The sequence below is a fragment of the Thermobia domestica genome, chromosome 14 (genome assembly GCF_964235325.1).
Source record: "Thermobia domestica chromosome 14, izTheDome1.hap1.1, whole genome shotgun sequence".
In the NCBI taxonomy this organism is placed as follows: Eukaryota; Metazoa; Arthropoda; class Insecta; order Zygentoma; family Lepismatidae; genus Thermobia; species Thermobia domestica.
Window position 1 is genome coordinate 152,747,884 of NC_137467.1, and position 13,292 is coordinate 152,761,175.

General features: G+C 35.5%; 1 protein-coding gene across 2 annotated transcripts in view; it reads left to right on the top strand.

Moving 5' to 3' along the window:
* LOC145670402 (uncharacterized) overlaps positions 1-13,292 on the top strand; it is a 459,655-nt gene that overhangs the window by 370,116 nt on the left and 76,247 nt on the right. For both annotated transcript variants that reach the window (XM_081739043.1, XM_081739044.1), the window contains one exon: positions 4,527-5,650. In XM_081739043.1, the coding sequence (XP_081595169.1) occupies positions 4,527-5,650 (1,124 nt within the window). The remainder of the gene's footprint in view (positions 1-4,526; positions 5,651-13,292) is intronic.

The following is a 13,292-nucleotide window of genomic DNA, read 5'->3' on the forward strand; positions in this document are numbered from 1 at the left end:
CGAAGGATGTAACATGTGCTAGAGAAGTAGTAATTGATCCAATTTGTTTTGCATACGTCCACATTCATGTTCAGTTACATCTAAAGAAAATAAAATCAATTTTATGTTCGAGCCTTATAGTAGTGCATGGTTGAATTCCGGATATATGAAAGCTCTTAAATATGTAAATTACCGGTCCAGTGGCGTATTTACAATTTTGTTTCTGGGGAGCTTTGCTAGTTTTCGGGGGAGGGGCTTTGCCTGAAAATGTGAAAATTCTGCAAGATATTTAATATACTTTACTATAGTAAGTAAGATTTCGGGGAGGAGGCTTAAGCCCGGAAGCACCTCCCTATATACGCCACTGCCGGTATCGGTCACTAAAATTAATGCAATACTCATTGGGCCGTGGAGAACTTTGCATGTGAATCAACTTTACACGAATCCCGAGGGGACACTTCGCGAATGTACTTTGCAAGTCAGATTTTTTTAGTAACTTCAGCCATTTACAGGTTGTTTGAAATTCTTATCAGGTTTAAGGAGTATTCGTGTGCTTTTATGGGGTGCTACATGATTCTTTTTCTATCTGGTATACCTCTTTTGATCAAGTACTACCTAAATGTGAATTAGATATTTCATGTCCTCAACCTTTCTTCAATCAGTGAGGTACGTAACGGTGATTATTGGAGCTGTCACTATGAAAAACTGTTACCAGATCTGCCCTTCTAGACCTCGAACTATCTGCGTCTGAATTTGCCTATTGGATCAAAAGATCCAATATATTTCGATCAAGAATTTTCTTGTAGACCTTTTATCTGGAGAGCTATATATAGTATAGCCAAACCGAAACTATCACTTAACTCAGTTTGATGTGCTTATTCCGTAGAAAATACGAAAACTCGATTTAGGCGTTGTTCAAAAGTTTTGTGACCCCTGATCCCAAAACTAATTATTGGCCAAGATTGCAATTTTTTGTGCATTTTTTATCATTTCTAAAATTCCTGGTCAAGATCGCAATCTTTTGATCTATTTTTTTTTTTTTTTGATCATTCCTAAAATTCTTGCTTTTAACTGTTCTCCTGTCTCTAGGGTTACAGACAGAGCATACGAATATAATTTAAAAATACAAGTGCTGCGCCAGTTTATTAAAATGACAAGAATGATTTTAAAAAACATTATTTTCTTATTTAGGAAATCATTTTGTAACGTTAATGGGAAAGATAAGCGATTTTTGTGATCGGGTTGAAACCCTTTTAGCATTGCCATAATCAACGGATCATATGAAGATATGTCTAATAGAGCTGTCAACCCTTAAATCCTGTAGAGAGGCCCCGCGTAGCGTAGTCGCTAACACTCTCAGCTTTGGTGCGAGCAGTCCCGTTTCGATTCCCAATGGAGACACTCGGTCGAAAATGTGTAACAGCTTCTTTAAGTCAGCCATTCTGAGTGAGGTTTTTCCTGGGATTTTCCTTTCTTCCCCATGCCTTTCTTCGTTTCCGATTCCCTGGGGAATGTGATTGCCAAGGGACGACATCCCTTATATACGTGACGGGCTAACATGGGCCATAGATGACAAAAGATCAGAAATCTAATTCCTAATCCTAATCAAATCCTCTAGCATTTTGGTGAGGAACGGCAAAACTATTTTCTATATGTTTTTAGATATTTCTGCCCTTACCGAATAAAACACGAAACGCAATTGCAAATTACCCAAAATAATGTATTATAGTGTACTCACAAGACAAGAAAAAAATGAACAGGAAAGAATGCAGTTTCGAAAAAAAGAACAATGAGAAAATATTGCTTTCGAAAGCTTCAAGAGCATGCAGATAACTGAAATCTTTTTTTCTTGTTTTCCTCTTTATATACTGATGTGAGATGTCAGGTGTTAACAGTTAAGCCAACCAAGTGTTTAGAAACTGCGTAGGAATACGTAAATGGCTAAACTTTTTTCCTACCAATCATAGATAAGCCACTCTATTGGTATCTAATCAGAAGAGGGAGAGTCGACTTTTAGATACGAGGGATGAGCCACTGAAATATTATGATCAATAACATTCGTGACTGAAATTCTAGGAAGATTGATTTATTAAGTGGCATTCTTTACATTATGAGTGAAATTAAGTTTTTGATTTTTGTTCGAAAGTTCACGGTTACAGATTTGAGGCCTAGAAGTAACATTCTAGTCTTAGCTCCTTGTACTTCATGGGTTGAAAACATAAAGTCGTTAGAATCTGATCCTAAAGATGCTTATCTTGGAAAATGTTTTTTTTTTTTTTTTTAAGTTTAACCCTAGAACTCTTACTCGAAAAACTTTACACTTTTACATACTTGGGGTCAATTAGACCCCATCCGGATACCACAGTCGTAATTATGATAGCATGTTTCAATCACTACAACATAAGGGCATTGTGTGCTAGTAGTACTAATATTATTTTGACATATCCGCACTCATTTTGACACCAAAAATATATTCTATATTTTTATTGTAAGAAATATATAATTTACCTAACTATTTACATTTAGCTTCGTAAGAGTAACATTTTACTAAATTTTCCTGTTTTCTGAAGCTATGCTTTTCCCTTCGAGATTTATTCAATATGAAATATCATCAAAACATATCTTGTGTAATAAAACACTCCCACACAGAGAAAAATCCGTTCTCCGGACAGCAGTAACAAATATACGGTATCCTCTTGCTTACTATAGAAATCATTACGGAGCATACGTTATTCGCATGCTACACTGCCCTTAGATGTTACATCATGCAGTTGCAGGATGTCTGACATTTAACAGTTTTCCGTATATCACATGCATATACTTATGTTACCTTCATCAGCTATATGTTACCTACATCCATTTGTATGTGAGATCCTGACCGCCTACATTGTTTCATACAGAAAGTATCTATAGATGAAACACATACGGAAAGTATTATAAAACATGCGTTTTCAGTTATACGTCTGCTGTACGTTAAGTCCAAAAACTACAGGAATTACGCATGTAACCTATCATTTTAAATACGCTACCTACAATTTTTTTCTCAGTGCATGCCTCTTATGGACTAGCTGTTTTGAGGCCGCGTGCTGGTGTGGGTGTGTATGAAGCATATTGTATAGACCAGTCTGAGTAATAAAATTGGAAGTAGAAAATCATACTGCACCGTCTCTTCTGGTTAAAATACTTGATGCACCGGCTTCTGAATCCGAAAACAAGTTTCTTTGCCACTAGAAAATTCGGTTTCACTTGCACTATTTGTTACGTATCACGTATCCTGTACGTTTTCGAAGTATCCTTCTGTATCACTCTCCTCATGACTATGTTCAGAACTTTCCTCAGTAGATAAAACTCCATCTTCTGCAAGTCACTCAGACACAACTTCTCTAAAGTTACAATCTTCTGGAACCTTCTGTGTTCCTTTCTCTTGAACTCATTTTCACTGGGTAGTCGGCGTATCTTGAAACTAACATCAAATTACACTCACGCGTAATAATGTAACACTAACTTATCACGAAGGAGCGTACTTCCTCTCTATGATATTAAAATTATAAACTAAAAAAAAATATTTATGAGCAAGAAGGTTCTGGGAAACCTTCATAATCTGGGAAACTTACAGCAAAAGGACTACACAGAGAAAATCACAAAACAAATATCGGTGCAATGAATTTTCTTTGTAGTCAAGTACAGTTTAACAAGTAAATTTATAAAACATCTGTAAAAGCTTAAGTATATATATATATATATATATATATATATATATATATATATATATATATATATATATATATATATATATATATATATATATATATATATATATATATATATATAACAAGGTCCATGTATAGCATTACAAACAAAGAATTATTTCTTGTTGGTGTCTGGGAGACCCCAGGTATGGAAACTTAGAATACTGATACAAAATAAAAGAAATCTCCGAAATTGTTGTTTGCACAAGGCTATAATTATGTAAAAAGCAAAGTTAGATATTAGATGTCACGAAAGATGAAGATTTGATGCAGAGTTATTATCCCGTAAAGCACTTTAATTATCTCTATGGAGTCTGTCAGACCCCACATATGCGTTCTAGGGTTAACGTCCCACGATTATGGCATAAAGGCTACGGGAGACGATGAATAAAGTAAGTGAATTATTGTGGAAGAATTGGTGGAATGAGAAAGTGAGAGGAAACGGGAGTATTCCGAGAAAATCCACGGACACGATGTTGTCCACCATAAACTTACATAGCCTGGAATCGAATCAGGGACCCCTCGCAACAGAGGTAAGCGCTCTACCACTGAGACACCGCGTTCCCCAATGCCCTATTCATCTTACCATACTGAATTTGTTTCCTAGAATTTAAAGTGAAGTAAAACAGATCTCTAAATATTTCTAACTACATAAATGAACTTAAGGCAATTAGAAAAGAAACTACTCTCATATTATTGATGAATGTTTTAAAAATATGTATTAACTTTTTTGTGAGTGAGAATTTATTACTATTATAAATATGGGTGTAAACTCATTCCTTTTTTGCTTACTTTCAGGTGGTCACGTGGAGATGACCCCAGTGTGTGTGGCTGAAGGAGAGGGGTCGGTCTCCACACTCCGATCATCGAGACCAAATCGACCCCCTCCGCCGCCGTCGGTATACTTAAGGAGTGCTCCCATCCGACGTCTTCAGCACCCTCTGGAAGAGAGCGTCATCTGGGGCGCAGGGTCTGCTGTTCTTGGAGCTGCAATCTCCGTCGCCGTTGGAGTCCTTGTTCTGGGCGCCATCTGCCTTATTCTGCCTCTCTGCGTTCTGGGTCGGTACATAACCGCGGTCGCTTCATGGGCAAGAGCGAGTCGGGGATTTAATTCCAACGGGACAAGAATCCGTACGGAAATAGTTCATGGTAATGACGCCAGGTGGCTGGATGACGCTGCACAACGTTCCGTTTTACATGCGGTACTGGTGTTCGAATCTGGATTGGACGTGGAACAATTAAGACAACTGTTATTCACTCGTGTTGTAGGTGCTACTAATAATGAGGGTAATTTGATGTACCCTCGGCTAACCCAGAAAATTATACCGCATCCGGCTGGTTACTCTTGGATTCCAGATCCGTGCTTCCACATTGAGCACCATGTGTTTCGAGGACCACCGGTCACAACAGAACCACAGCTTCAAGAATATTTAGCTCGGTTACTAGCTGATGGACTGCCGTTGGATAAACCACCGTGGGAATTACATGTGTTACCAGAATACGGAAAGCATCATGATACAGTTGCAGTATTACGCGTGCATCAAAGTGTTGCAGACGGAATGTCCTTAGTTCGTATCTTGTGCCATTCCTTAGCAGACACGCGAGTATTACATATACCACAAAAGCCACACTTTGGAGGACTTACTTTCTCATTGAATGTGTTTAGAGCCTGTCTTGTTGGGCCGTTAACACTTCTCGTTTGGCTTTTGTTTACGTGGGACGACTGTAATATCTTGACGCATCGAGCTGCTTGGACAGGATCGCATAGTGTCACGTGGTCAGCAGCTATCACATTGCCAAAAGTTACTCGCATTAAACAAATAACGCGATCGTCAATTAACGATGTTCTTCTATCTGCATTAACTGGAGGTGTTCGCAAGTTTTTCCAGAGTTGTGGCGTTCGCCAGCCAAGAAATATAAAGGTAATATAAAGGTTTTATTTATAAGTATAGATCTGTAGTTTGAGTAAGCCACTTTAAATAAGCATGCCTAACATATTTTTATCTTACACGTAATTATCGTTACAAATTTTCTCGCACGAAAATCGCAATGAATAAAGAGACAGTATTCAGTTTTTAAAAAGTTTTTGATTTGAACCTTACAATAACCGGAATAAATTGTTATTAATGTTGAATTACATACGCTAAAGAGAAGGCTATTTTAAGAATCTAAAACAGTAATTGAAAGATATCTTCAATACTTTGAGAGCGCGTTGAAGTTTATCCCTAAAATTGAACTATGAAGCATTCATGTCAAAAAAAAAATAAATAAATAAAATAAAATAAATAAAATAAATAAAATAAAATAAAATAAAAGTGGTTTATCAGAAAATACTTACAAAGCAAAAGTTCACTTTATGGAAATTCAATGCGTTTCCTTGTTGTCCATTGCTTGTCCCGTAATTATTCAGAGCTGCACTACATGCAGATTATTTGTATAATCTGATTTTAATTCTTGTAATTCATAAAAGAATTACGTGATCAGCATAAGTTTTATGAGCTAATTTATTCATATTTTTGGCAACTCTAATTTGGTGAAGACAAACTAATATGATTACCATCAAATGAAATAAACCTTCAAAATAAATATCTTAAGTGGTCAAAACTATATTGTAAAAATTAACAGAGATGTTATCAAAAATATTGTATGTGGTCAGTCACCCACCCCTTCCATTGGTATGCAACCTTTAAAAATACCAGTGAAAATAGACTGACCAGGAACGCAAATCAAAGACTTCTTGACTGCGAAGTGCAGTTCTACCACTCATCTGCTAGGTGCAAACCAAATGTACTTGCCATTTACATATAACTACAATCATGTTCAATATTTGGGAGTAAATTTCCCATCATCTTTCGTCACAATTCTACAGTAGTCCATATTTATACACCATTCCAATCTTTGTATCCCATTATCAAAACCATCTGTAAAGTCTTTTTGGAGTGTGTGTGTTTTAGATAATAGAAAATGATACTTCCGAGGACACTTCTGGACTCAAAACCTCTGCCTCGAAATGAATCCTTCAGAGTTTAAAACAGAGGGCAGTGGGGAATATTTCGTGGAAGTGGAATTAACAAGGGACTAATTCGATGTTGTTATCCTGTAAAAGAAAAAAAACTTCTTATCTGGGAGGTCTTCGTTCGTCCATGTGTCGAGGGATATTTTTTCTATATCGTCAATCGATCTTGGACAAGTAGTTTGTCAAAATTCTTTCCACGATGCATTGAAAGAATTCTGTAGAGGTACAATCCAGGGGTATAGAAGCAAAACTTGCTAAGTCTATTTTTGAATTTTGTCAGGAAACGAAAAAAAAAACTGTGAAATCCTTAGGTTTCAGAATTGCTGAACAATCTTTTGTTTAGTGGTAGATTTCACACATCTGCATTAACTATTGCTCTCACTCTTGATCAGTTTTGTATAGCTTTCCATAAATAAATACATTTTTGTTGGACTTCGCGTGTTTTGATTCCAAACCTTCAATTTTTTGCTATTTACATCATGTTTTGCAATCTCATGACACTCTTCAGTGGAAAATAAGAAAATAAAATACTCCAGGATATAACGAACGTTTAATACTCACTTATAAGCTACAAGAAAAAGTGAACAGCTTTACGAACTCTTATTTGTTAGAAAAAAATGAAAGTCGTTTTAAGAAAGTTATTACAAAAAATGAACAGTCTCTTTCAAAAAATGTCTTCACCTTCCAAGGCTTCGGTACAATTGCTATCATCTTCTTCCCTTATTGGTCCACCAAGCACCTTTTCCTCAACTGATAACCTTTTGTCCTTCATGTCATGACCAGAACTTGAACAGCTGGGTAACATTTTTAAAGACGGTTGCACAAATTAGACTTCCAAACCTTGCCAGGTTTTCAGTTAATCCCCTCTGCTCTACAAATCCACGCACACACTTCTACACACTACGAGTACAGTCATCACGATCAGAGTTCTCACAAACATCCCTCAACTGGTAGAACAACATGTAGGCGAAATCTTTATTAGGCACCTCTAGGATGAGATCTGTCATTTTATATCAGTATCAAAAACGGCTTTACTTCACGGGAAAATTTATTTAGAAAAACTAACGTAATTTGAAGCTTGAAATTTTGTATACTTAAGCCTTAAAATCGAAAGTTCAGTCACGCGCAAACACTTATTAGTTTTGGACCTATGAAAAAATGACACGTATTTTTGGTATGCACCTCGTATACTTAGTCGATATTTTAAAATGAAATCTTTGTAATAAAAAAAATTAAAAAAAACATGAAGCATGTTATAACGGTAAAAGCTTATATAATTCATAAGTACGTTTACAATTGGAGTTAATTAAACAATTATTAAGAAATTTAGAATGTCATTATTTTATTTGTGTGGAATTAACAATTGAAAAGTTTACTTTTAATGAAGTGTTCAAGTGCAGTTTGATCTAAAAATAATAGCTTTGTAATTTTAGTTTGAAATGCTCTCAAATTGAAGAGTGTTCGTTGAATTAATTAACAATAGTTCTTGTTTCATTTTACTGAAAGCGAAACTCTAATTAGTTTTTTTTTCTTTCCTTTTCTGTATTTATCTTTGTATGTGCGTGTATCAGTGATGCCAATTTAGGCTATTTTTGACTAAATCTAGCCTATTTGGAGAAACATTTAGCCATACAAATCTACAAAATGCTTATAGCCTTAAATTAGCTTATTTTATAAAACTCTTTTGTCATTTTTGCCTTTTTTTATTAGCTGTTAAATTAATTCTAAAAAATACCTTTTCTTTGAAAATAAAGTGTAATTTTTAAAAATCGGCCTATTTGTCAATATACTGTATATTATCGTATTTATTGATTTCTCTAGACAGATTGTGTTTTATTACGTAATAAACACTTGTCTTTCATTATTCTTCACTCTCCCCACCTACACAGATTTACAACAACTTAAAAATACTTATTGACTCAGAAAGAATTTTAATGTCGCACCAGTAAAGGCTCCGTTTGCAACTTTTTAATTATTTTCTCACATTTCATTGCAAAAATGAAAGTTCTCTAATACAAATTTAGTAAACTGTTCCGTTCTTCAAGCCACAGAGATCACAGAGATTGTTTTTGTTTATTAAAGGAAACAAGTAGGATGTCTATATCTTATAATTAGCTTGAAAACTCTCAATGCTATCATGATGATTCATTGATAAGAAATAAGAAGTGTTTGTAAAAACTATGACCTGCCGAAAGAAGTACTACTGAAAATTAGGACAATGGCAATCTAGACAAACACAACCAATCCACAATCCAACGATGGTGCATCCAGTTCTAGGGCCTAAGCTAACTGCGACATCATTGATGATGACTTATTTCAATTCAACTGATAATATGGCTGTTGACTTTCACAAATCAGATGAGTTGTTGATGGATTTTATTGTAATTTAAAGTCATGTATGTTGCTTGTTAGTCTTCAGCGAATAAAATTCAACATTTCAAATTTTACTGTAACTAAATTATAATTCTACACACAAAAACAGTTCAAAATCTATCCATCTTTTGCGTAAAAAAGCTTACTTCTGAAGGTCATCTAGGCTATTTTCTTCAGAGGTTGTTGGTAACAGTGTCGTGTATGTTATCCCTTGAATTCAGATTGGCTGCTGTACATCCATTACTACCAAAGCTTCATTTTTCCCTTCACTTAGCATTTTATTTTAAATAAAGATGCTTTCATCACATAATCTTTACACAATAGCTGTTTCTATACAAGGTGGACGATTTCTCTCGATACGCCCAAGGAACAAAAAACGTTGAAATTTTGTACTATGCAAATATCGGCAGGCGGACATTGTTTGGCATACTCTGAAATACCACAAGGCTAATAGTGTTGCTAGCCCAACATAAAGTTATGTTCTATTTCAAATAGCACTACGTTAGATTATTACGTATTTCAAATCTATATCTAAATGGAAAACATACAATACTCCACTAGTCACTCAGTGTTGCAAATTAAGGACTGGAGAGAGACCATGATACCAACCATTTCGTCTTTGATAGTTGTTGCCACCATTTTTGTCTCTTCGTAAATATGATTGGTTTCCGTAATCAGACGAGTTAGCTTGAGTTGAAAATTCACTAGTGCGAGGTTTCCAGTTTACTTTAGCCAATCTCACATACGGTTTACCTGAATTTAGATTATTACCTTGCTGAGTAGGGTTAACCTCAACCGAGTTCAGTTCAGTTAGTCGCAATATCAGTTCGTCTACTGATTTCAAAGGCACAATTCTAACTAGACGAGATTCATCGGGTGGAATACACGCTAACAAGATGTCCAGCAATTCTTTTTCATCATAGGTTTCTGCTATTCCGTGATATCGCTCTATTATCGTGATTGAAAAGTCGCGAGAGTCTATTGAACTCCTTAAGAAATTGTCGGGCTGCACCAGGAGTTGACTGTCCTCCAAATCGCGGAAAATCACGTACGTCCCTAGGTTTTAGAGATGGTTCAACTACTTTAGAGTCATTCGACTGTGTTTGCAATCTACATTCATGAGGTAACGTCGATAAATCATTCCCGATATCAACCGGATTATCTACAGTGGTCCTAGTTGGGTTACAAGTAGATACAATATCTCGCGTTGTGCTATTCAAATCAACATATGTGTAAGGCATTTGACAGGATTTAGAAATTTCACTTGGTCTATACATACTACTAACTCTATAAGTATTAACAGAACTAACAACATTAGTTATAGTTGATGTTACAGTTGCACTAGATGTTACAGTTGGAATATTAATATTTTCATTCCCTGAAACAAAATTGATATTATTAGTTGAAGTTACCAAATCCGAAACATTGCCGTGTTTGTTCATCTTCAAATCTTCCACTTCCTGTCTCAGCTGTGCAAGTTTCCGATCCATACATTCATGTCTGTTTTTACAATCGACCTCAATTTCGTTTGTTTTATCCACAATAGCTTCCGTAACCAATTTGTAGTCCGCCATTTCTTTCCTGAGTTCATCCGTTTTCTGGACGTCTTCGGAAATTGTATCTGTCAATTGCTTCATCTTTTCTTCTTGTAAGCTCACTTTCAGATTCGCATGTTCAACCACAGCTTCAATTTTTGAAACTTCTCGGCCTAAATCAGCTTTCCACTCATCCTTCATGGCTTTCATCTGGTTCTTTATTTCTTTGAACTGTTGCTCCGTTGTTAACTGATTCCTGTCCATTTTCTCCCTCATACTCTTATTTTCTTCTTTCAACATATTGACAACACCAAGAGTCGCACTTGATTGCTGCACCAAGCACATCAACTGCTCTATTACATTTTTAAGAGTTATTTGGTCTCGGTCTCCTTGAAAATGTGTTGTCTCAGTGCGTGAGGAGTTTGGACTTACATCGTGGTTCGTAATTAACTGAACAGCACTCAGTTCATTACTGTATGTCTCCCCATTGTTAAGTTCTTGATTCGCCGTTTCTGTACGACTCAAATTTTCTTTACAGATGTCACAATACCATTCCACTTCTGAATTACTCAATTCATCATACAGTGAATCATCCAGATTAACACAGCGAAAATGATACCAGCGATTACATGATCCACACATCACCGAGTTCAATATTTCATTATTAGTTTCGTCAAGTTCTGTTACGCCCATACAACAAGCGTAACTCTCGCTCTCACTCTGTCCACTAACATCTTGTTGCAATTTCATGATCTCATTTACATAGGCCCCATTCCCAATGATTCACTAGTAATTGTTTTCCTTTCCTATCTTCGGCTTCTCACTTGTCCTTTATCACTTCATTCTCTACGTAGCTACGCTGATGTTCTACGTCGTCTACGTTATCCTGTCACGGTCGCCAAAATTTGTCATGTGCCAATCTATCATTAAGCGGGTACGTTGTCACTATTCGTTCCTCGAGATATTGTCACACTGCTACGCATCTGCAGCTACGTTGCAATAGGGCAAGGCATCGGATCGAAGACACAGATAAGGAGATGTTACAGAAGTGATAGACTTTGTGTATAAGAAGAGAGATGTTGAAACAACTGACCGTAATCGATGTCATTATTTTGCATTTGAATCCTTAAATAAAACCCAGATTTCAAAATCTTTAGTTCATTTATTATGCTACTCATGCCCAGTATATAAACTTTCCAGTTTACTGTTGCACACAATATATCAGTTTGAATATCTATAACTTTAATCTAGTATTCGAACGGTCAGTTGAACATGATTCGTTAAAGGAATTTACAATCTCTAGCTTATCAAAGAGAATGACCCCAAGAAACTTAGCTAAAGTTGATCGTTTCACTAGATATGTCAATTAATAATTCAAAATAAACTTAGTTCCAAGATATTTTTTTAACAAATAATGATCTAGGCACAATTAATTATTATTTTCCAATGTTATGTGCACTAAATAATCAAAATAGACAACGATAATTATACCGAAACAAAATATTTTAGGAAATCTTATTGTTTGATCATAATTGAGTACAGTTATTATACAAATAATAGTTAAGAAGAAGAAAAGAATTGGCATTAAATTCATAGTCTATAGAATCCAATTCTGATTATGTGGTGCAGATAGAGAAAATAACAACACACTAGAAATATTATGAAAATTAATTATTTAACGTTAGAAAATTATAACACCATTTGACTGATCAGGAAATAATCAAACAAAATAAAATAAAATAAACGAAAAGAAACTGTAACGAAATCAGGTCGTTATATATATATATATATATATATATATATATATATATATATATATATATATAGAGAGAGAGAGAGAGAGAGAGAGAGAGAGAGAAAGAGAGAGAGGGAGAGAGAGAGAGAGAGACTGGAAATTCGGCCTGTTTCTTGAAAGGATTATTCTACGATTAATTTGGAACAAATTTGCCCCTCATGAACTGGGGATGTTTCATCAGTGGTTTCGACGTAATTTGTACAGTACTTTGGGGATTTTTTTTTTTAAAAAAAGACTTACAATGATAAACTGCTCCACTCTGACAGTCACACTTTTTGAATAGCTGTCGAATGAAGTACTGCCATAAACAAAGAATATACCGAAAGTTACTATAAAGTCAGAACAAATGAGTCATAAATCGCAAATCGTGGTATTATTTTTTTAAAATCCTTTATACCGAAGTGAATCATAATAATAATATTAATAATAAGAATTGGCATACAAATGACGACCTCAGTTCACAAGCTTTCCACATAGATATAAATATTGCTAACTTTCGACTCTCTACTTGAGAAACATTCTTTGAACTGATGAGGCCTATGTCGATTATAATGGCATTGAAATTATCACAATGCTCATTATTGAGCCCTTAAGGGTCAGAACCCAAGGCAATCCAAAGTAAAGATAAATCAGAGAAGATTCTCATTAATGTGTGGTTGGGAATCATCAATAATCATTTGCCGCAAAACTTCAGTATTAAATGTTTCAAGAGAGAACATGAGAATGTTACTGGAGGTTGTGCCGCTTGCCACAAGTAGAGACATGGCTTACCAGCATGATGACTACCTAGCCTACTTTTACCGAGGCGTCGACAGTGGCTGGATACTGATGCCCTGGCCAGCTCG